This window comes from Leucopleurus acutus, assembly GCF_964270905.1.
Source record: "Leucopleurus acutus genome assembly, chromosome: 16".
Taxonomy (NCBI): Eukaryota; Metazoa; Chordata; class Mammalia; order Artiodactyla; family Delphinidae; genus Leucopleurus; species Leucopleurus acutus.
In genome coordinates, this window is record NC_139158.1 from 17,241,078 (window position 1) to 17,264,992 (window position 23,915).

The 23,915-nt window shown below is 44.9% G+C and overlaps 1 protein-coding gene across 1 annotated transcript in view; it reads right to left on the reverse strand.

Annotated features, from left to right (window-relative positions):
- The window catches only part of KATNIP (katanin interacting protein), a 198,349-nt gene that overhangs the window by 97,284 nt on the left and 77,150 nt on the right, over positions 1 to 23,915 (reverse strand). The window contains exon 7 of the mRNA XM_082856530.1: positions 4,411 to 4,678. Coding sequence (XP_082712656.1) covers positions 4,411 to 4,678 — 268 coding nt within the window. The remainder of the gene's footprint in view (positions 1 to 4,410; positions 4,679 to 23,915) is intronic.

Sequence of the window (23,915 nt, forward strand, 5' to 3'; positions counted from 1 at the left end):
TTTGGATTATTCTGCTGGACCCAATGTAATCACAAGGGTTCTTAAAAGTGGAAGAGGGACAGAGTTTCAGTTTGGGATGATGGAAAACTTCTGGTGATGGATAGTGGTGATGGTTACACAACAATGTGAGTGTACTTCGTGACACCGAATTGTGCTCTTAAAAAGGGTGAAGACGGTAAATTCTATGTTATGTATATTTTGCCACAATAAAACACATGTGCGTGAGCAGCACACAGGTGGAAAAGTGCTGCAGAAGAGGAAGATCAAAGGGAGACATCACTATAGAAGAAAAGCACAGAGAGATGCAACGTTGCCAGCCTGGAAGGCGGCCAGGAGCCGAGGTATGTGACAGCCTCTAGGAGCTGGAAAAGGCAAGGAAACACATTTTCCCCTAGAGCTTCCAGAAGGAACATAGCCTTGCTGACACCGTGATTTTAGCTCAGTGAGACTCATGTCAAACTTCTGACCCACAGAACTATAAGATCAAAAGTTGGTATTGTTTTAAGCCAACAAGTTTGGGCTACTTTGTTATAGCAGCAGTAGAAAACTAATACATACTATTGCAGAGTAAGGCTCTCAAGTTCAAGTCGTTTGTCCAACAACACAGAGCTAGGAAGTGAGGGAATCAGGATTTGACCAGGCCTGCCTGGCTCAGAGCCCTGCCCTTAACCACTTCATTCCCTGTCTCCTGGCTCCCTCCTCTCCTTAAGACTGCCCTCCAGCAACGCTGGTGGAGGTCTGCCTTGGCCATCAAAAGTCTATACAAGGATATTTCTTAGGGCACCAAAGGACCCAGACTCTTGGTGCAATCCTAAACCATCAGGTCTTCATGGAAAGTGGCCTGGGTTCACTCATTTTGTATCACCCTCCCCCCACCCCTGGCCCCGACTCACTCGGCTGCAGCCATACTGGCCCTTTCTCTGTACTTGGGTACACCAAGCTCTTTCCCTCTCCAAGCCTTTTGTGCTTTCTGATCCCTGGATCTGGATTGCTGTTTCCATGACTGCTTTCTCTTCCTCATTCCTGTCCCAGCTTAAACATCACCTCCTCTGAGAAGGCTTTTCTGACCATTCCAGCTACTAGCATCCTTCTCTGACCCCCATCGCCCAACCAGTGTCCTGTTTTATAATCTTCACAACTTTCAAGACCATCAGGGTACCATTCTCTCCTCCTCCCTGCATTCCTAACCCATGACCCAGCCCTCCCCTTTCCAGTTAATAGAAAAATAACTTCTGCCTTTCTCTGTGCCGCTCATTCACTGCCCCTTGCTCACAAGGAGGACAAATGGGATGGGAGAGAGTGGGGGCAGGAAGCCATCGGGGCTCAGCCCAGGCCTTCCTTCTTCCCTCTTCTGTGGGCTGGGGTGGGGCGGGGGGGTGCCGTCAGGTCACATGGCCCCCTTCTACCATGCGGATGCCATCAGCGGTCCAGCTCTGCCAACATCTGGGGTCAGGGGTCAGTCTACGGCAGAGGGGCAGTACTTTCAGTTGGAGAGGTAATCACTTGCTCACCTTCCATCCATGATCATTTCTCATTTGTTTCACAATTTAGAAGGGAAAGCAGAGTGGGGTGGGGTTACTTCCTGGCTCCTCAAAGCCTAATTATCACTTTGTAACTTCATCTGGTTTATTTATTTAGCCTAAAGATTAAGAGCGCAGGCTCTGGGCTCAGACTGCTGCAGATTCAATTCCACTCTGCCCTTTCCTAGCTGTGTGACCTTGGGCAAGTTATTTGACCTCTCTGTGCTTCAGTTTCCCCTCTGTAAAACAAGTACAATGACAGGACTTCCCTTGGGGTTGAGATTTAATGTGCGGGTGAGGATTTAATGAGGGACATAAGTAAAGCCCTTGGAATAGCTCTTGGCTCACATTAATAACAACTCAGTAAGTGTTGGCCATTATTATTTATGTAGTTATGTGCTTATTGTCTGTTTTCCCTGCTAGGATTAAATGACGTGGAATGAGTGGGCCCATCTTGTCCCAGCACAGTGCCTGGGGCATGATGCGTGCCCAGTGCATGAATGAACAGCCCAGAACCAAGCACATCTTTTCAGGTTACTGCTGACTGTTCTTGAGTAAACACTCAGGACCATCTCAGAACTCCAATCCCATGCTGGGGTCTCGGGAGACCTTGTAACAGGCCCCTCAGCCTCCTTCTTGCTCCCCTTGGTGGGAGCCTGTCTCCTGCTGGGGCTGAGAAGCCAGCCGGGGGCTGCAGATGAAAGGGGCAGCTGAGAGCGGCGGTAGGGGGTGTTCGTGCCGCCTTCGTGTACTGCAGACTGGGCACCCGCCGCCTTCAGCAGACATCACCAGGGTCAACTGGGGGCCTGCCGAGCAATCTAATTGTTAAAAAATGTAAAATGGCAAGAAAGTGAAGTTCTCTCCTTTAGCTTTATGCCCAGTATCACTATTAAACTGCCTGGGGTCCAATTGCTCCCCTTCTGTGGCCTGGTCCTCCACAGCCGGAAGTGACTGTCATACCCACTCCCACCTCCATCCCCGCCACACCCCCGTTTCCAGGGCAGGGGCCCAGTCAACCGCCTCACAGCACTTCCCTTCCCCTTGGAGGAAACACAATCCACAGCAACGACGCAGCCCCAGTGGTTCTCATTCAAATGGGTCTGTTCATTGCTGTGACCACCAGATGCTTTAGCAGGTGGGCACAGCCCTTCATTTATTTTAAAGATTTCCCGAATGGCTTGAATGTGCCAGGTGAAGCCTGCAAGCTGGGGATGCAACAGAGGGGAAGAGCTGGCCTGTGCCCTGGCAGAGCTCACAGGCCTGAGGGAGAGAAAGGCAACTGCCGGCATTGAGACTAGCGTCATGATGATGCTACAGGAGCAGAGCAGGCACCAACCTAGCTGGTCAGGCTGGGAGTGCCAAGAAGGCTTCCTGGAGGAAGCAGCCTCTGAGCTGAGTCTCGAGGAAAAAGCAGGGAGCCAGGTTTCATGGGTCAGAGTGGAGAGGAAAGGAAATGTGGTGATCTAGGTGGAGGGAACAGCCCAGCAAGGAGGTGAGAGCATGCCGGAGGGACAAATGTTCTCTTCGCTGGAGACATCAACCGTGGGGTGTAGATTTTCCAGAGCTGCCTATTATTATGTCCCCCCAAGACTCATAGGTTCAAGTCCTAACCCCCAGTGCCTCAGAATGTGGCTGTATTTGGAGATAGGGTCACTAGAGAGGTAGTTACGGTAAAATGAGGCCTTCAGAGTGTGTGCTAAGCCAACATGACTGGTGTCCTTATAAGAAGAGGAGATTAGGACACAGCGACACACAGAGGGAAGACCATGTGAGGACACAGGGAGAAGGTAGCCACCTGCAAGCCAAGGACAGAGGCCTCAGAAGACACCAAGCTTGCTGAAGCCCTGATCTTGGATTTCTAGCCTCCAGAACTGTGAAAAAAATTACATTTCCGTGGCTGTTGATGCCACCCCTGGTCTGTGTACTTTGTTACGGCAGCCTGGGCAGACGAATATACTCACTGCCCGATTTCAAACACTCCCTCATTTCTCCTTCCTTAGGTTCACTCATGCTTCCCCATTGGTTGGTCTTGGTATTTGGTTCAGGAAATATGGCACCCCCAGCTTTGGGGAGAATGCCCTAACTGTAACCTTCCTTGCCACCCACCCATTGTTCTGTTGACTCTACCTTCTAGGGTGATTTCTGAAAAACCTTCTCCAGTGGACAACTGCTGTTGGTGCCCAGCTGCTTTCCTTCTCCTTCAGATTCACCTTAATTTTCCTTTGGAAACTACTATCTCCGTCCATGTGGTTTGGGTGGCGATAACCACACCCCCAGTCCTGTTGGCCGGACCTGGCCAATCAGAGCCACAGTGACTAGTTCAGAGATGTGACCCCACGTGGGTTCAAGAGCCAAGTCTGGGACTTTTGCTGGAGCTTTTAGGAAGAGAAATCCACTTTCTGATGGAGTTGCAAAGCCAGTGTCTCAATTCTGCGTCTATATGTGGAAAGCCCACTTTAGAATGGTGCCAAGACAAAAGAAGGAAGAGAGAAGAGGGAGAAAAGGAAGAAGCGAAGGGGAGGGGAGGGGAATGGAAATGAGTCCTACTGCAGCCCTGGACTCCTTAGTTATCCAAGTCAATAAACAGTCCCTTTTGCTCAAGTCAGTTTCACTAGCCAGTTGCCACATAGATGCTGGTAAACTTCCTACAATGCACAGGACAGCCCCCTACAACTATCTGCCAGACATTTACCATCTGGAATTTCAGGGTCGTCTGTAAGCTTCTGGGAGCCTTCACCTCTTGCAATCAGCAGAGACCTGAGTGATATATACCCCGGCCTGTGAGGTGGTCTACCCAAAGCTGAATTCAAAGTACCACTGGAAATTTAAGTCCTATTATTAGATCCAGAGACATCAAAGGCAAAGAAATGCCACATAAGACAGAGCTTACTTTTGGAAGCTGGGTTAAATTCCAGCACTACGAGGGTATCTGGGCCCTGGGGAGGGCGTCCTTCTGTCTCCTGGTCCTCGGAAACATTCTTCTGCACGGAGTCCCCACTGGGAAGAGGGGAGTCATCTCTAGGACGACCCACCAGCACCTGGTCCTCAGGCTCCGGCTCAGAGAGTACATCTTCTTCGATAGAGTCATACTCATCACTGGAACCATCCTCTTCTTTCCTTTGTAGGTTGACACTAAGTTCCAGGCTTTTTCTTAGCTCCTGCCAAAAGTCAAGAAGAGAAGTGAAAAATAAAATATGTTCCTTTGAGGAAAAACTCTTTTGAAAATAGATCATTAGAATCAAAGAACTATTCCCATGAAGCTAACGTTTACCAAAACCATCTCAACCCACGTGTTATCCTCACTTTGAGGATGAGAAAACAAAGGGGCAGGGACAAATAAGAAACTCTCCTCTGGATGGAGCAGAGTTTGGTTTTATAGTATTAATTGTGGTTTTCTGTAGCTGTTTGCAAATTTTTTCATACGTCTTCTGCCTCTAAGAGATTGTAGATTTACAATCTTAAGACCAAGCATTAAGCTATACTTACAGTGATCAAAAAATTTATCACTGAAGCCAGGATACTTTGAATTTATTTATTTATTTATTTTTGGCTGCATTGGGTCTTCGTTTTTGCACGCAGGCTTTTCTCTAAGTCATGGAAAGCGGAGAGCGGGGGCTCCTCTTTGTTGCGACGTGCGGGCTTCTCATTGCGGTGGCTTCTCTTGTTGCGGAGCATGGGCTCTAGGCACACGGGCTCCAGTAGTTGTGGCTCACGGGCTCAGCAGTTGTGGCTCACGGGCTCTAGAGCGCAGGCTCAGTAGTTGTGGTGCACGGGCTTAGTTGCTCCACGGCATGTGGGATCTTCCCGGACCAGGGCTCGAACCCGTGTCCCCTGCATTGGCAGGAGGATTCTTAACCACTACACCACCAGGGAAGTCCCCAGGATACTTTGGAAGGGGAATAAAGGCACTGCTAAATTTACACTGGGACGAAAGTGTGCACTGGACTGTCTGGGGAAACCAGTATGTTTGGTTAGCCTCGCTATGCTATCCCTGTAGCCCTCGTAGTAACTAACATAGTTGTGAGAGCGTGAGAAGCAATCAGGTTTACGGTTGGCCATAAACTTAATAGTTGTGTGGTAGGCTGAACAATGATTCCCCAAAGATGTCCAAGTCCTTATTCCTGGACCCACTGAATTAGTGAGGGCTCATGTACAAGGGAGAAGCACCACATAGAAAACTTTGATCATCTTAGAGAAATCATCCTAAAAAGCCCAATGATAGAAATACGGACATCAAAGGTGCTGCTGGTGAGGGCTCAGGACATAAGGACCATGTTATTGGGAACTAGAGGACAGAAAATCCTGTTATGCGGCAGCAGAATCTTAGCCAAACTGTGTCCTATAGTTATATGGTAAGAGGAACTTGTAAATGATGAACTTGGATATTTAGCTCAAGAGAGTTCCAAGCAAAGTGTTAAAGATACAGTCTGGTTCCTTCTTGCTGCTTAGAGTAAAATGCTAGAGGAAAGGGACAGACTGAGAGAACTGTTAAGTAAAAAGAACTGGGAGCTGATGATTTGGGAAGCTCTCAGCCTACTGCAAAAGATGCTAAAAAAAAGCATGAAAAAGCCAGGGAAGGGTGCTCTGGAGAAAAAAACGAAGGGTGTGGCTGCACAACCTTTTGCCAAAACCTCAGAAGGATCCACAGTTTAGAGCAGCGGTCCCCAACCCCTGGTCCATGGACCAGTACCAGGCCGCGGCCTGTTAGGTGAGGTGAGCAGCGCGGGCTGGCAAGCAAAACTTCACCTGCCATCCCCATCGCTCACATTACTGCCTGAACCATCCCCCCACCCCGTCCGTGGAAAAACTGCCTTCCACAGAACCGGTCCCTGGTGCCAAAAAGGTTGGGGACTGCTGGTTTAGAGTATTCAATCACACTGAGGGCTCTTTGAAGAGATTAGACATGTGACTCATGAATCCCCTTAGACATCTCAGCAAAAGCCAGGAAAAGGGATGGGATTAGCCAGGAAAGATTTGTAGAGGAGCCTCTAGTCTAGTGGAGTGAATCCTAGAGACATACAGAGGAGATGCACATGGTTTTTGAGACTGTTATACCAGCAGAAACACTGCCAGCTTGGACTCAGTGGGAGAGAGAAAGGACAAAATTAAAGAAAGCTGACAGGCTCCCAAAATTCTACAGACAGGAAACAGGTTAATAAAACTATGTAGGTGCAAACACATGCTACCCTTCATGAAAGAGGAAGAATGACTCCCAGGGTGCAGCCATGGGCCCAGAGGGCGGAATCCTGAGCCACAGAGAATTATTCCTGTGCCTTGAAACCTAATGGAGTTTGCCCAGTTGGATTTCAAAATTGATTGGGTTTGGTGACTCCTTTTTCCCTTTAATTTTCTGTCTATTGTAATGGGAATGTCTATAACTGTTATCCTATGCCTGACCCATCACTGTATTTGGGAGCAGATAACTTGTTTTCTAGTTTTAAAAGTTCACAGAGGGAGAGAAATTTTGCCCTAAGATGAGTAATACCCATAGACTCACCCCTAGCTAATTTAGATATAGATAATGAGCTTTGGGAGTTTTGAGCAGATGAGACTTAAATGATATTTTGCACTTAAGTTGCTACTGTAATGGGTTGAGACTTTTGGGAAACTTGGGATGGGATGGAAGTATTCTGCATGTGTGGTGGACATGAATCTTTGGGGGCCCGAGAGCAGACTGTTGTGGGCCCCAAAGATGTCCATGTTCTAATCACCTTGGATGGTGAATATTACATGGCAAAGGGACCTTGCAGATGTGATTAACGATCTTGAGATGGGGGATATTATCTTGGATATCTAGAGGGGTCTATGTAATCACAAGGGTCCTTCTAAGAGGGAGGCAGGAAGATCAGCATCAGAAAGACAAGATACAAGGGTGGAAGCAGAGGTTAGGGAGGAGAAAAGATGCTACCCTGCTGGCCTTGAAGGAGGAAAGGGCACAAGCCAAGGAATGTAGGTGGCCTCTAGAAGTTGGAAAAGGCAAGGAATCGGATTCTCCTCTAGAGCCTCTAGAAGGAACATAGGTCTGCTGACATCTTGATTTTAGACCAATGAAACGGAATTTGGATTTCTGAGCTCCAGAACTGTAAGATAAACCATTAAGTTTGTGGTAAGTTGTCATGGCAGCAATAAGAAATCTGTTTTTTGTTTTGTTTTTTTAGACATGCCTCACAGCTTGTGGGATCTTAGTTCCCTGACCAGGGATTGAACCCAGGCCCCTGGCAGTGGAAGCACTGAGTCTTAACCATTGGACCACCAGGGAATTTCCCAGGAAACTAATATAGCTATTGATCTTTTATAGCTCTCTCCCTCCCGCCCTGCCCAATATCAAGTATCAGTGATATTTATTGAGCAAATAGAACACTGCCTGGCACATAGTAGATGCCTGACAAATACGTGCTGAATGACTAATTTATGTCAGTGACTGGGTAGAAGCTGTAGGCAGGGGTGGAGAGCACCCACCTGCCTTGGCGGTGGCATTAGTGATGTGACTCTTAGAAAGTTACTTAACTCCTCTGATCTGCATTTTGCCACCCATAATAATGGGTTAACGAATCCCAACGTCACTGAACTGTTTTATTAAAGCAGTGGTGTGAACTGGGGGTGATGCTGTCCCCTCTCCAGGGGACATTTGGCAATTATTTGGAGATGTTTTTGGTCAGAACTGGGGGAAAGGAGTGCTAGCGGCATCTGGTAGGTGGAGGCCAGGGATGTTGCTAAACATCCTGGAATGTACAGGACAGTTCCCACAACAAAGAATTATCTGGGCAAATGTCAACAGTGATGTGAGTGAAAAACCCTACATTAAAGTGAGCACGTATTCACCAATGGCATTTCAAAAGATAACAGCAAGGTCTTCTAGTGGAGTGTATTGACGTGATCCATGCAACCTTCACGGAAGCCAGACTGAAGCCATGGCTCATGTCTTCAAAGTCTGACTGTGGTCGGCAGTTGGAGGGCGAACAGGTTTACTGCTCCTCTGTGGGGAGACATGAGTTCCTGGGGGGCCTGCTGTTAACAGCAATTGCAGTGCCTGTAAAGCTAGTAATCCTTGACTTTACAAAACATTTTCAACTCCCTCCCCCATTTGAGCCACACAGTGACCCTGCAACATAGATGGGTGGAGTGCAACTTGCTTTGGTGATAACGTGAACTCCGGCCACAGCAGGATAAGCAGTTGGTCCCGGTTCCCGGTCCACCCCACCCATCTCGGATGGGATCATCTTCAGTTCTCTGTTCTGCAGGGGTGGAGGCAAGGCTAGGTGAGAAAACAGGGGGCAAACCCGGTATTCTCACCCAGTCACGGTGGAAAAAAACGATAAAAGCGATGCCAGCTAAAGTGGGAGATTCCCGGATGGGAGACTGCTGTGACTGTCCAGGAGATGTTGGTCGGTCCCGGGGCCCAGAATCCTCCCCACTGATGCCTAAGGCCGAGTGGAGCTACCAGCCACTGCCAGTTCCAGGAAATAGCTGGATGGGGCATTAGGATTCTAGAACCCACGGTCAGCTGAGCAGGTTCCCTCCAGCCTCTTCGTCACCTTCACCTTGTGGTAGCCCCATATTTTAAGTGACTGAATTTCTGGAGTCCCCACAAGTCGGAGGACTGAGGCCTAGAGCCTTTAAGCTGGTCCGACCTATCACAATGATTAAGTGGCAGGGTCGGGACATGTGCCCTCAGCCACAGCTCCCTGCTCCTTCTAGACTATCCAAGTGTAAAACAGACTCACTTCTGTGGTCCAGCCAGTGGGGAAGAAGACGCGGCAACCATTATCATGCGTTTATTCACACACGCAGGTGTGCTACAGGCGCTGCGTTGAGGGCTGAGGTAATGGTGGGGAGTAAGATGGCGAAGCTTCAGGCAATCAGTGCACGAAGAAAAAGAATCAGGGGCGTTTCAGATGTGGCCAGGACTGGGAAGGAAAGAGCCTGCCTGCATGATGGAACCAAGAGTGAGTGGGCTGCGGGCAGCCCTGTTGAAAGCTGGTCACGGAATGCTGGGTGATAAAGAAACGCCCAGTGAATGTCTGGGGCACCAGGTATGTCAGGAGGAACAGCAGAGGCAAAAGCCTGGAGGCAGCAATGGCTGGAGGGCAGCGGGTACCAAACACACTGGGAGGGGAGGGCAGGGAGCAGGAAGGGGGTCACAGGGGCAGCGCCTTGTAGGCCTCGGAGTAGGGTCTGGATTTTCTTTCATGTACCATGAGAGGTCACGAAGGGTGCTAAGCAGAAATACAGCATTATCTGATTTCTGTTTTTAAAGATCACTATCGTTATCTGATTTCTGTTTTTAAAGATCACTTGGATACCAAGTGGATTTTGAGAGGCGGGGCCAGGATGCAAACAGGACAGACAGCAGACAGCTGCACCTGCGGTAGCAGGTAAAGAGGAAGGTGGAAGCAGGGGTGGGGACAGAAGATGCATTTTGAGATGTACTTTGGAGGCCGAGATGACAGAAATGGCTGACTAGAAATTAACAATGTGCATACCCTTCACCCCAGCCCTTCTAGGAATTTACCCTTCATTCTTAAGTATGCAAAGATCATTGAGGCATCATTTATAAAAGAGAATGACCTGCATGTTCATTAGTAAGAGATGGGTTAAATTACTAATAGAGCAGGCGTTGACGGAGCCCCAGGCAGCCCTTACAGAGAATGAGGTAGGTCTCATGCACTGATTCAGAAAGACAGCAAGATATATGTTTAAGTAAAAAGAAGCATGTTGGAAAATGTACATATAGTATAAACCTGATTCTTTTAAAAATTATTATATTAGTATGTATACATATAGGCATACAAAAAGTCTGGAAACATCAAACTCTTAACAATATTCTCTCTGGGGTGGCATTATGGGGACTTTGTTTTCTGCTTTGTTTTACTTAATTTTTTATTATAAGCATGTTTTCCATTTTATAAATAGAAAAATATCAGGTATTTACATTTATGTTTAAATCCTTACTCCTGAAAATAAATAAATTCCATATAGGAGTGGTAGGAACAGTGGTGTGGAGGACCCTGAACGGCCAGTTGTCTGATAGTCACTGATCTCTAGTCCTGCCTGGAACACATCTTGTCCCCAAAAGAGGGATTCAGAAATGGGTGAGCTGCGGCACTCGATGCTGGCAGGTGATGGGCAGCGTCTAACTTACTGTATCCACTCAAGTGGTCCAGATTTAAAAGTAACAAGCCACCAATCTCAACAGGGAGAAATTCCGGTAATATAAATATAGCACCCATAAGTCCTTCTCAGAAAAAAACCTCCAGAGGACAAAATCCAAACAATGAAAAGTAAAATCAAAATAAAGAACACAGACCAGGAGACCCTATGATAAAAGGTCTAACGGTGAGCACTGAAGACGTTTAGAGACTAAAGAAGTACGAGTGACCCTTGAACAACATGGGGATTGGGGCCCTGCCCCCCATGCAGTCGAAAATCCATGTACTGTTATCTCTGCCTCAAAAGCAAAGGAATTGATAAATGGCTCACCCAAGGGCAGGAAGCTGAAACAGTCTGGAGAGAAGAGGACTCAAACCCCAGTTCTTTTGATTTCGCATATTGTGATCTCTAACCGAACACAAACTTCTCCCCATACTTAAAGATCTGTAAAATGAAAATACAGGAACTATATTTATTGAAAAAAAACCCACGTACAAGTGGACCCATGCAGTTCAGACCCGTGTTATTTAAGGGTCAACTGTATTAGACAATTGTACGTATCCGGGTTATGGACCAAAATGCAATGTTCTAAACCTAAGCTCTTAGCGAAGCTCACAGAAACCACAACGGGGGCTTCCCTGGTGGCGCAGTGGTTGAGAGTCCGCCTGCTGAGGCAGAGGACACGGGTTCGTGCCCCGGTCCGGGAAGATCCCACATGCTGCGGAGCGGCTGGACCTGTGAGCCATGGCCGCTGAGCCTGCGCGTCCGGAGCCTGTGCTCCGCAACGTGAGAGGCCACGACAGTGAGAGGCCCGCGTACCGCAAAACAAACAAACAAACAAAAAAAACAGAAGAGGGCAGGCAGTGTGGGTGCAACCTGGCCTCATTTTCCATAGCAGATTAGTCAATTCATATCCATCTTAAATGGAAACAACAGGGTTTTAAAAAATGGCAACTCCGATCTCTTAATATTTTGTTCATAATTTATTAAACAGATGGGATGTTTTAAGAACTCTCTCTTGTGATAAAGAAATCTGAATTTCAATAATTCTGTTTCAATTTGGTTTTGCTTCTGGCAAATTAATGCAAATTTAAATGTCATAATTGTATTTACTATAAATATATATAGTAAATATATATATAAAAGAAGCCTAGATCCTGCATTACTGCTATCTTGTTCACAGAGGAAAATAATACATTTGCTTACACTGGGTGAGCACACTTTAAGAACCTAGGCCCTTATAATGCCCACGTGATCTAAAACCATCTGTTCCAGGGGCACAGGGGAGATGAACTAAGTAGCCACATTCCCTCGAGAAAGCTGTTCAAATCCTTTCTACCTGGAAAGATGAGGACCTTGGGTTGGTCGCTTTGAAAGCCAACCTGCCGATACTTCAAAGGGATACCCTGCTAGGGCATCTACCAGTTGCTTTGAAGCTGTCATCCAGAAAAAGCTCTGTGAAAACTCACTTTATAGCTTTGCTTTAAAACCTTGTTATATGCAATTTCAATGCTCAGCCCTTAAAATGTTCAGTTCAAGCCCTTTCAACAGAAAGCCTTCTGCATGAAGGCCAGACTGCAAATACCACAGGTGGGGAGCAGATGATGGGACTGTATACAAATTGGCCTTCTTGCTAGAGAGCCAGGGGGAGGCGAGGGAAGGAAGGATGCTGGACCAGTGACTGAAACGCAGCCGAGGTTTCATGGTCAGTGGATTAGTGCCTTACATGCCTGATCTTCCTCTTTTCTGCTGGGCTAGGAAAAGAGCAAAACCGGGTCACCATAGCACATGAAATGTCTGCAACAATAGCAACCACAACTGTGATAACAATGGCAGCAGCTGCTGATTACAAAGCTTTTGCTACATATCAGGCACCAGGCTAACCCCTCTACACACCTCATCTCCCTGCAGCCTCCCACCACCCCTGTGTGTAGGTGTCCTTATCTTATAGGTTCAGGGCACTTAAATGGCAGCCCCAGGTCACATGATTAGCAAGGGCAGAGCCAGGGTTTGGATGAAGGACTGTCTGACTCCAAAGTCCAGGTTTTTCATTCCATGCCCACGTTTATTCCCTGCCTGGCATCAATGCATTGGAAGCCAGTGGTCTCTAGAGTGAGATGAAAGTCAGGCGCTCTGTGATCACCCATTGGCTTACACGAAATTGATGACAACTGCCTGTAAGAGCTTTTGCCACAAAGCTGCCACGAGGCCACTGAATGTGTTAAAGTATGTGTTCGGTGTTAGTGGATGAAGCATTAAGCCCCTAACTCCACTTAGAACAGGGAACAGCTTGGCCTAAGTTCTGGGTGTGGGTTCCAGGCCCGACTCCAGAGGCCCTATGTCCCCAGGCAAGTCTCTGAGCCTCAAGCCCCCACCTCTCACGTGGGAAAATGTTCCCTGACAACCTGACAAGTTTGTGGAAGGGATGCAATGAGATAATAGCTATGAATTAGTGTTTCGTGATTGCTCTAACAGAGGTCTAGGTTTTACAGAAAATTTAACATTGAGATGACAGCATATTCTTTTCTATCTCTCAGACCCTATTGACACTGACTACAAGAATATCAGATGTTTAGCCCATGAAGCCACACTGGATACGTTGAGTCCTCAAGAGGAAGCAGCAGTCTCTGTGTAGAGGTCATGGACATGCCGCGAACCCCCAATGATGTCCTCATTTGATTGGCAATTTTATAAAAGTGGGATTTGCATGCACTGTTAGCTGCAATAATTCCCACCAACTCCTATTGCCTTATATGAGCCATTTTACATATATTAAACTGCCTGACTCAGAAATGATTTTTACCCTGCAATGAGGGGTTAATTAACTAATCTGTCCTTCTTTTCATTCATTCATTTATTGTTGAATATATGTGTCCCCGTAAGCAGGTCTGATTGCTAAGTGCTAGGGATAGAGTGAGGAATAAGACAGAGTCCCTGTTCTCATGGAATTTATAATCTGGCAATAAAGACAGCCATTCCATAAGAAATTACCAATATAACGAGAGTCAAGAACCCACATCTGAGGCTTACCAGTCCACACCTCAAGCCTGGTGGCATCTAGATCACAAACTTCCCAGAATAAAGTGACATGAGCTCTAACTATAGGGTCCATGCTGTATATTTTTTAGATCACATTTCCCTACATCTATTCTGATGGAACTATGGCTAGGAAAATATGAGTTTTATCTGAGCTTCAAGTACCTGTGCGATGTTTTTGGTTTTCTGCTACTTTCTTACTGCCCCCTTTCAACCTTGGATTTTCTCTCACTGATTTTCATTCAAAGCTAAATTTATTTATGAAGCCCCCTAGAGTTCAGTCTCAAATGTCCATTATTATGAAGAAAAAAGCCATCCTTGTCTTAAGGAGTGGAGTAATATAAGAGGAAGAGCACAGACTCAGGAAGCAGAAGGGTACCATTTCCTGGCTATCAGGCCCTGGGCAAACCCTGTGGCATCAGTGTGCTGTGGCTGCCTCACCTGAGCCTGCCCAGAGCCGGGGTGGGAGGGTGGCTTTTGATCTTTCGACCAAGAGAAGGAAATCAGATATGGATGACAGGATAGAGACCAAACAACACCGAATGCTGCTGGATCCCTAGAAATTTTGAGGAATTCTTGAAAGGCAAGAAAGCAGAGATCACATCTATGAAGCAGTAAAAGCAGAGGAAACTATGGACCAAAACAAGGGCAGTAAAATTTTCCATACAAGGAATTGTGTGTGTGTGTGTGTGTGTGTGTGTGTGTGTGTGTGTGTGTGTGTGTGTGTGTGTGTGTGTGTAGCTGAGTCCAGAGTCAAGGTGGAGTGAGAGGAAGCCCTGGGGCATTCACTGGGGGCTGCTTTTAGGGCTGCTGGCCCCTCCCCAGCTGTATTAAGTGCACACAGGCTGATGCCTGGATGTGGGCAATGCTCCAGGAGGCTGTTTTCCCCAAAGTAAGCTAGGAGTTCCCATACCTGGAAGAGGAGCTAAGGCACACAGCCTCCCGGAGCATGTTGTGCCCCAACCAACATCAAGGTCAGGTTATATTAAATAGAACAGGCAGAAGAAGTAGGATTCTCAAATACAAAGATGAGCAGACAACCGAGAATGACCAAACATTTGGGAAAACCAAAACTCTGAAGATTGGCACAAAATTTAATTAACAAAAGAACGAACACCCAATGAAAGCGAGTTAATAGAATAAGCAGAGGAAGACTTTAGAATCCTGAAAATTAATATGCCTGGAGAGATTTGAGAGGACATTTCATCCACGAAAAAGAAACAGCTAGAGATCTCAAGTTTTAATTTTATCATTAACATTTTGGAAAAGATAAACTAAGTACAGAAAGAGCTAAAAGGTGACAAATTAAATGTGCTAGAAATTCAAGCCAAACAATTTCACATGGTAACAGCATAAAAAGAGGGCTTCCCTGGTGGCGCAATGGTTGAGAGTCCGCCTGCCGATGCAGGGGACACGGGTTCGTGCCCCGGTCCGGGAAGATCCCACATGCCGCAGAGCGGCTGGGCCCGTGAGCCATGGCCACTGGGCCTGCGCGTCCAGAGCCTGTGCTCTGCAGCGGGAGAGGCCACAACAGTGAGAGGCCCGCATAACACCAAAAAAAAAAAAAAAAAAAGACAAAAAGAAAAATATGAAAGAAAAATTAAGAGACTTGAAGATCTGGGCCAACATTTGTCCAAGAGAAGTTCCAGAGGATAGAACAGAAACAATGGAAAATAATAAAACAACAATAATAAATGAACATTTTCCAATGCTAAAGAAAGACATAAGCATTTAGACTGAAAAGGCCCACCTAGTGCTTTAAACGGGGCAAAGAGAATGACGCTGATATATTCATAGGGATTAAACAAACAACCTGGCAGCAAACATCTTGACTCTCTATATACACAATGACAGATTTGAAATGTATAAAGCAAAAACAGAGAAATATAAGGGAACATTGATAAGTTCACAGAAATCACCCAGATTAAATAGACAAAAATTAACTGGGGCTCTGTTGCAGTGGTTTGCTAATGAGCATAAGAATTTTCTGGGAGTCCTATTAAAAATGAAGATTCTGAGCACTCCATGCCCCCTGTAAACCCAGCTCTATATCTTTGAACGGGGTATGAGAATTTACATTTTTAAGAAGAAGCCAAAGTGATTCTGATATAGGTGGTCTGGGACTATACTGGGACATACATAATTGCCTGGTTAAATAACATAATTAATAGCTTGCTTTAATAGATATACTGAGAACTTTATACCAGAAAGAGAATGATTATTCTTTTGAAATACCATAGAGCATTCATAAAAATTATCTGGTAGACCACAAACAAAGTCTCAAAAACTTCCAAAACAACAGAAATCAAACAGACCAATCTCTAACCATAATGTAGTAAAATTAGAAATTAACACAGAAAGATAGACAAAAACTCCCTACTTAGAACATTTGTAAAACTCTTCTAAATAAAGAGAAAAAAAATCCCTAAAATCACAAACCAAAAGAAGTTGACGAAAACACTACATACACGCAAAGTCTGTGAGCTAAGGACAGAGCAGTATTCAGAGGAAAATTTATAGGCTTAAAATTGCTGTATTAGAAAACAAGACTGAAAATAAGGCAATTAAGCATTTAAAGTAAGAAGCCAGATGGGATGGGGATGGGGGGAGAATCAAAGCAATAAATTAAACCAAAAAGTTTAGGGAAGGAATCAAGATAAAAGCAGAAATGAACTGAAATAGAAAACAGTGAATGAATGAATGAATGAATGAATGACAAAATAAATAAAGTATGCATGCTCAATAGAACTGAAAGCTGGGCCTGCTGTGTCTGGGTGGTAGAGAGAACTTTTGCTATTTTACTCAGTTTACTCCTTAATTGTTTGAATCTTTTCTAATGTGAAATCACTCATGTATTAGAGGTTATATAAAATGACAAAATAATGTGAAAATACCTAAGATATTCTAAGTAGACTATAAATGCAAGAAATAAAAAAGATTATTTATTCCGGTATTGATTCAGAGATCATTTTAAATTTTCATTAAGATAGAAAAGGATGCTTTAGGAAGTCAAATACCATCCAGTATCTTCACTTACAGGGATGCTCTATTAGGTGAAAGGATTACTACATCTCTCAGTTCTGGACCTGTGTTTTATGGGTAGTTAGTGCTTGGTCAGCGTCATTCCTCACAAATCATTCATGCTCATCACTGACTTATTCCTGCTTAGCTGGCTTTGTGCTGTCTGACCTACCTGTGCAGGGACCTTCCTAATGCCATTAGCCAGGTGGCCCTTTGGTCTGAGCTATCCAGCTGGGCATCTCTGGGTACATTCAGGATGCCATGCCCCTGATGGTTCTTGGTACCAGAGGGGCTAACTCAAGTGTCACTGGAAAGGAAAAAACCTCTTCCTCTTCTCTTGTCAGGAGCTAACAAAGCTTTCATTGTCTAAATCAAAAGTTGCAAGCTGGTGGCCTGAAGACCACACTTGGCCAGCAGGCACATCTTGTTTCGTTCATAGAAAATCGTGAATTAGTTACCAACATAAAAAAAATGGGAGAAATCGAACACAAACAAGCCCAGATACTTGGCTTCTCTTAAAATTAGAAAGCCTGGCGCCACCGGGCCCCTACGACAGTCAGCTGAGCTGTGTAGAGACTGTTCCCTACATCCCCACTAGTTTCTACCATGCCCTGACACCCAGGCCAAGTGCCATCCTTGGTACTGCCCCCCAACCCCCCTCACTCATGTCATTTAAATTTTCATTTTAATTAGCACCCTCTGCCAGAAATCCCAATATTTCAGAATCCAAGCTATATCTCCCAAACTGACACTTCTACCCCAAGTAGCACAGAAATTCTTTGTCAGATTATGTGTCCTGATTCATAGTTTGGAAAATACTGTCATCATAATTATAACTTAGCGATGTGATAACTGAACTCAGCTATGTGTGGGCTGGCCAGGGTGCCTAATCAACCTCTCTGCCACGCTAGCTCCTTGATTCAATCAATCAACTACCCAATTCACTTGCTTAACAAAGATTTGCAAACTAACTCTATGCCAGGCACTTTTCTAGGGGCCAGAGACACGGCAGGCAAGAGATAGCACACGTCTCTGCCATCATGAAGCTTAGATCTGGGATGCGGGGGGGAGGGTGTTGAAGCTCTAAATATGTAACTTGCAAACAGCCTCCAGAAATGGTCCTTGGATGAGTGGAGGGCTCCATGAACTACCAGGTATCCTCTGTTCTTGTGGATTTTGCAATATGGGAACACCTATAAACTCCCCCTTAGGATGTATGATTTCAGAGCTGACAGGCACAGGAAATATCTAATCTATCCCTTTTTGTTGTAGGGGAGGAAATGGGGCTCTAAAAGAGTGTGACTTAGCCAAGTCCCCACAGAGTTTATAGAAAAGCTCAAACTACCCTCTCCAGACTTGCTGAGTCACAGTCACTGGTTCTTTTTCCTCCCTAAAACAGGAGCCACGAGCTCCCTACATCTTCAGAAAATGTAACGTCGTGTGAAACAGCAATGGGAGACACAGTGTCAGACAACAGGGAGAGGTGAGGACTATGGCAGAGTGAAGGATGCATATGCTCAGAATAAAAGTTTTCTAATTCAAAATATTGGTTTGGCCAAAAAGTTCATTCGAATTCTTTTCCAGTTTGGCCAACCCCATAAAACAGCAAAAATAATGATTATAGCACAACACCAGACCAGCCAATGAAACACACCCGTGAGCTGAAGCTGGCCCTTGAGGTCACGGGTCCAAACCCTCCCCTTTGGATATATCGTCTTCCATTTATCACTATATTTCTACCCTTATCTTGAATTTAAGCATAACTTTTTCAAGTCGTAACTAATAAGAAATCCTCTCTTACATGCCCCTATTTTTTCTGAATTTTTTTCCTCAAGTTTGAGACCTATTTTGAATGTGCGATATATTTTGAATGTGACCGAAGTGAGAAAACCAAGTATGAAGGGTGCATATTCATTTTCTTAATATAATAATTCCTTAATAATATAAAATGAATTTTCTATTTATCTAAAATTCACCCCTTTAAATAGTCAAAAACCTAAATAAAATAATTTTAAATGAAAGTACTTCTAAAATAGATAAGACGTCCTTGTCTTCTTAAAAGAATATGTATATTAAATATAAGTTAGTCTTTTCTTAATACGAATGATCAATATTCTGGAGAGAAATTGATCTATAATACAGGAGATATTGCCAGGAGCTATTATGCTTTCGTATCTTTCATTTATTAAGTGACATCCTCTCCTACCCAAGTTTCCAGAAGTACAGGATATGGTTTGAAGACAGGGGAAGAGCCCCCTCTCATCCCTTTCTGGCTTTTGTGAACCTCAGGATTTTTGTTATTTTATTTTGCTTTTTACTTTACAGTTATCTTAATTTTATCTGACATATGAGATTTTGACTTCCAATTTTAACATTTTTTTCTTTTATAGTCCCCAAATCAAAGCCACAAAGTCTGAATGATCTCGAAAACTTTCCTTCCATTTGAGAGAGACTCTAATCTTCAGACCTTCTGATTCAGAATCCCCAGGAGTTCATCTGTTAAAAACTGTGCTACCTCCTGTAAACAACTCTCTTAGCATAAAAATTTGACCTAAAATATGCATTTAAAAAAATATCGTGGGACTTCCCTGGTGGTCCACTGGTTAAGACTCCATGCTCCCAATGCAGGGGACTCGGGTTCAATCCCTGGTCAGGGAACTAGAGCCCGCATGATGCATCTAAAGATCCCACATGCCGCAACAAAGATCTCACGTACCGCAACTAAGACCCAGCACGGGCAAAAAAAAAAAAAAAAAAAAATATATATATATATATATATATATATATATATATATATATATCTCCTTAGTGATTCTTTTTGTTGTTGTTATTTACTTTTCCCTTTTATTTTTTTTAAACATCTTTATTGGAGTATAATTTCTTTACAGTGGTATGTTAGTTTCTACTTTATAACAAAGTGAATCAGCTATACATATACATATATCCCCATATCTCCTCCCTCTTACGTCTCCCTCCCACCCTCCCTATCCCAGCCCTCTAGGTGGTCACAAAGCACCGAGCTGATCTCCCTGTGCTATGCGGCTGCTTCCCACTAGCTATCTATTTTATATTTAGTAGTGTATATATGTCCATGCCACTCTCTCACTTTGTCCCAGCTTACCCTTCCCCCTCCCCATGTCCTCAAGTCCATTCTCTATGTCTGCATCTTTATTTCTGTCCTGCCCCTAGGTTCTTCAGAACCATTTTTTTTAGATTCCATATATATGTGTTAGCATACGGTATTTGTTTTTCTCTTTCTGACTTACTTCACTCTGTATGACAGACTCTAGGTCCATCCACCTCACTACAAATAACTCAATTTCGTTTCTTTTTATGGCTGAGTAATATTCCACTGTATATATATGTGCCACATCTTCTTTATCCATTCATCTGTTGATGTACCTTAGTGATTCTTGTGTATATCAAATTTTAAGATCCATGGCCCTATCTTTTCCTTATAACGGTGGTTCTCAAATATTGCTGCAAATTACAGTCACATGGGGTGCTTAAACAGAGGAACCATGTCTGAGTCCAAATCCAGAACCAGAATCAAAACCTCTGGATGATCTGACCTGGACATTTGTGTTTCTTTTATTTAGTTAGCTTTTTACTTTTTGTTTTGAGCTAACTGTAGGCAATACAGAGCCATACCATGTACCCTTCATCCAGTCTCCCCCACGGTAACATCCCGTATAACAACAGCACAATAGCACAGTCCAGAAACTGACATCAATACAATCCTGCTAAGCTTTTTAAACTAGGTCTCCTTGGTTTTACTTTTCTCTATTTCTTCCTTTGCTGATGCTTAGCTCTACTGAAGCAGCTTATCTCCTCCTTAATGTACTGGCTTCTTAAAAACTTGGTTTGAAAAAATGTAAAACCTGTAGAAAATTTATCAGCATAGTATAATAGAAGGGTATAATGAATGCCCAAATACCCATCACCTATATTCAACAATTCTTCACCAATTCTCAGAAACCTGAGAACAGGGACCTTTTCCTACATAACCACAATATAATTGCCAAATTCAGGAAATTTAACATCAATACAGTATTATTTTCTAATATAATATGATTTTCAAATTTTATTAATTTTTCCAAACCATCCTTAAATTTAGAGCAACCCCCCCAACCTCCCAGGATCTCACATCGCATAACTGTGGTATCTCTTTAGCCCCCTTTAATCTGTAACAGCCTTTCTCTGTCTCTTATGCAACTGACATTTCTGAAGACTCCCGGCCAGTAGACTGTCCCTCAGTTTGGCTTTGTCTGGTTGTTTCCTCATTGGACTTCACTTTTGAAAAACATTTTTCATCAGTGTTCCCAGCTCGGGGTTCACTGGGGGAATATTTGTCAGAGGAGAGGTCTTCTCCAGGTTTTTTAAAACAGTTAAGCAGAACTGATGGATGGCCACCTCTGAACACCTTCCTCCTAGGCAGAACATCAATGATATTCACAACAGACCCTGCCCAAAAACAGCTCAGCGCAACTCCCGGCCTGTGATTGTTAATTTTAAGAACAAGGAGTCCTGGGGTCTGGGCTTCCAGTCTGGGCTTCTCTGAGGCCTTGGTGAGCAACATCAGTTCTCATCCCTCAGTTTCTTCAAACTATAAAATGAGAATGAAAATTACTAGCAAGTAACTTGCAGGGTTAATGAATGCAGTGACGGATGTTATACACTCCACACAGTGCTAGGTACTGAGTAAGTGCTCATCTAATGTGAGCTTTTACTATCATTAAAGAAAATAGTGGTATTAAGTCAAGCCTCTTGTGTGTTGTTTGAAATCTTCTGGTGGGTAGGCCAGAGGTTTTTTGTTAACATCCAATCCTGTTGTGATCTGTGTTGTTTTCCCAGGTGTAAATGGAGACTCTCTCGTGGGGTCTATCCTATGGCCCAGCTGCTTGGTATGAAGACCCTGGCCCCTGACAGTTAGGATGTGAAAGTCCATCTTACCATTACATCCTGAATACTTAAGAGGATCCTTTCTCTGTCTATACTGCTTGGAGGGTTGGGGCGTCCATGTACGTTCAGAAGGGAGAAATTAAAATCACAGGGCGTGGTGCTGATGGGAGATTTGGTATCCTAGGGGCAAGCAGAGAGAACTGGGCGTAGTAAAAGAAACTTACGTCCCTGGAGATGTATGGGGTCCTCTTTCTCTCTCTTGGTCTCTATGCCTCCCTAAGTCATTCTCGCTCTTAAAGCTCATCTGATCAAACTCACCCCTGATTTACCAACACCATTGCAGGAACACAGCTGGTAAGTGGTCCGGGATTCACACTCTGGCCACCAACAACCTAAACAGTGCTCAGAGCCACTGGGTTCAGATGGCTGAGTGAGTACTGGTGTGGCAAGATGGCCCTGGCATGTTGTTGATTAAAAACAGTGGGGCTATCAAATAGCCTGGATAGTATAATCCCATTTATGTGGAAAGAACAATAAAAGATCAAGAAAAGGGACTTCCCTGGTGGTGCAGTGGTTAAGAATCCACCTGCCAATGCAGGGGACATGGGTTCGAGCCCTGGTCTGGGAAGATCCCACATGCCACGGAGCAACTAAGCCCGTGCGCCACAACTATTGAGCCCACGTGCCACAACTACTGAGCCCACGTGCCACAACTACTGAAGCCTGCTCACCTAGAGCCCGTGCTCCGCAAGAGAAGCCACTGCAATGAGAAGCCCGCGTACCACGACGAAGAGTAGCCCCCGCTTGCCGTAACTAGAGAAAGCCTGTACGCAGCAACGAAGACCCAATAATAAATAAATAAACAAATAAAATTTTTTAAAAAGGCACTCGCTCAAAGGTTATTTATATGGCAATCTGAAACAGCAGAAGTTCCCAAGCAATAGAACTGCCCTAAAAAACGATCCTTCCTTTTTTAAGTCTCACCATTGAAATTAATGAAGGGTGACTGAAGGGATTTGCTGAGGAGCCCTGCCGGGGACAAAGTGGGGCGGGCTGGTCCACTGAGGGATGCTCCACCAGTGATGGTACAGCCCCATAATCTACACTGTACCGACAGGTGGGTGAGCCTTCACGGACCGCAACAGAGTCCACATGGGGCAGCCCTGCCGGTGGCACACGGGTTAAGACAGGTCTTTAGTTGTTGTATGTGTCAGCAAGTAACAATGACTTCAAAACATTGAATTGTAATTGTGGCCAAATATCCAATTCACGCCACTCCAGGATCTACACAATGGAAAGAAAAACTCAGAGAAGGTGTTCCAGAAGATGCCAAGTGGGCCAACCTTCTTCCCATCACCTGTCACGCTCTCAGGGACTGATAAAATAATGCAAAAAATACCACTCATTGGGAACAGGCCAGGACTGGAACATTCCAGATCAACTATCTCATCTTGGATATAATTAATATATACTTTCAAGGAAAATAATGAATATATGCAATTTTTAGTCTGGATGGTAATATACCCACCTATTCACGGCACTAATCTCTGGGGCAGTGGGATTACGAGAGGACTTATATTTTCTGTGTTATCATTTGAATTTTTAACATTGATCATGCATTGTCAGGAAAAAAAGGATACCTTAATAATAGAAAAAAAAATGTGTACTTTCATTCCTGGTCCTTAAATGGAGCCGAAAGCATTTAAATGGAGCCTTATTATCCATTGTAACACACACCCCAAGGCAAGCCAACATAACCAAGACCTGGCACTTAGGCAGAACTCTCTGGAAAGAAAGAGGTGTCCTCCTTTCCCTGGAGTTGTTAAGCTACAATGGCTTACAAAACCCTATGATGGCTTCTCCTCTGACTCAAAGTAGAATCCCTCACCGTTAGCGCAGCCCTCAAAGCCCAGTGCCATCTAAGCCTTGGCTACGTCTCTGGCCTCACCCCCTCTTCCTTGTCCCCTTGCTCACTCACCTCCAGCCACACTGGCCTCCCTGCTGTCCTCCCTCCTCGGGGCCTCTGCACCTGTTGCTCCCTGTGTGTGGAAGCTCTTCTCTACCTACTCACTCCCTGGCTTCCTTGAGGACCCTGCTCGCACAGCACCTCATCAAGGGTAAGCCCCGTCCTCCCATATCACATGGCAGCCTCTGCCCACATTCTCTAGCCCCTTACTCTGCCCTAGTTCTCTTACAAGCCCGATCATCTGCTGGCATATTATGTACTTGTCTGTTTTAGCTTCAGCGTCTAGATGGTGCCTGGGGCATGGTGGGGACTGTGGTACA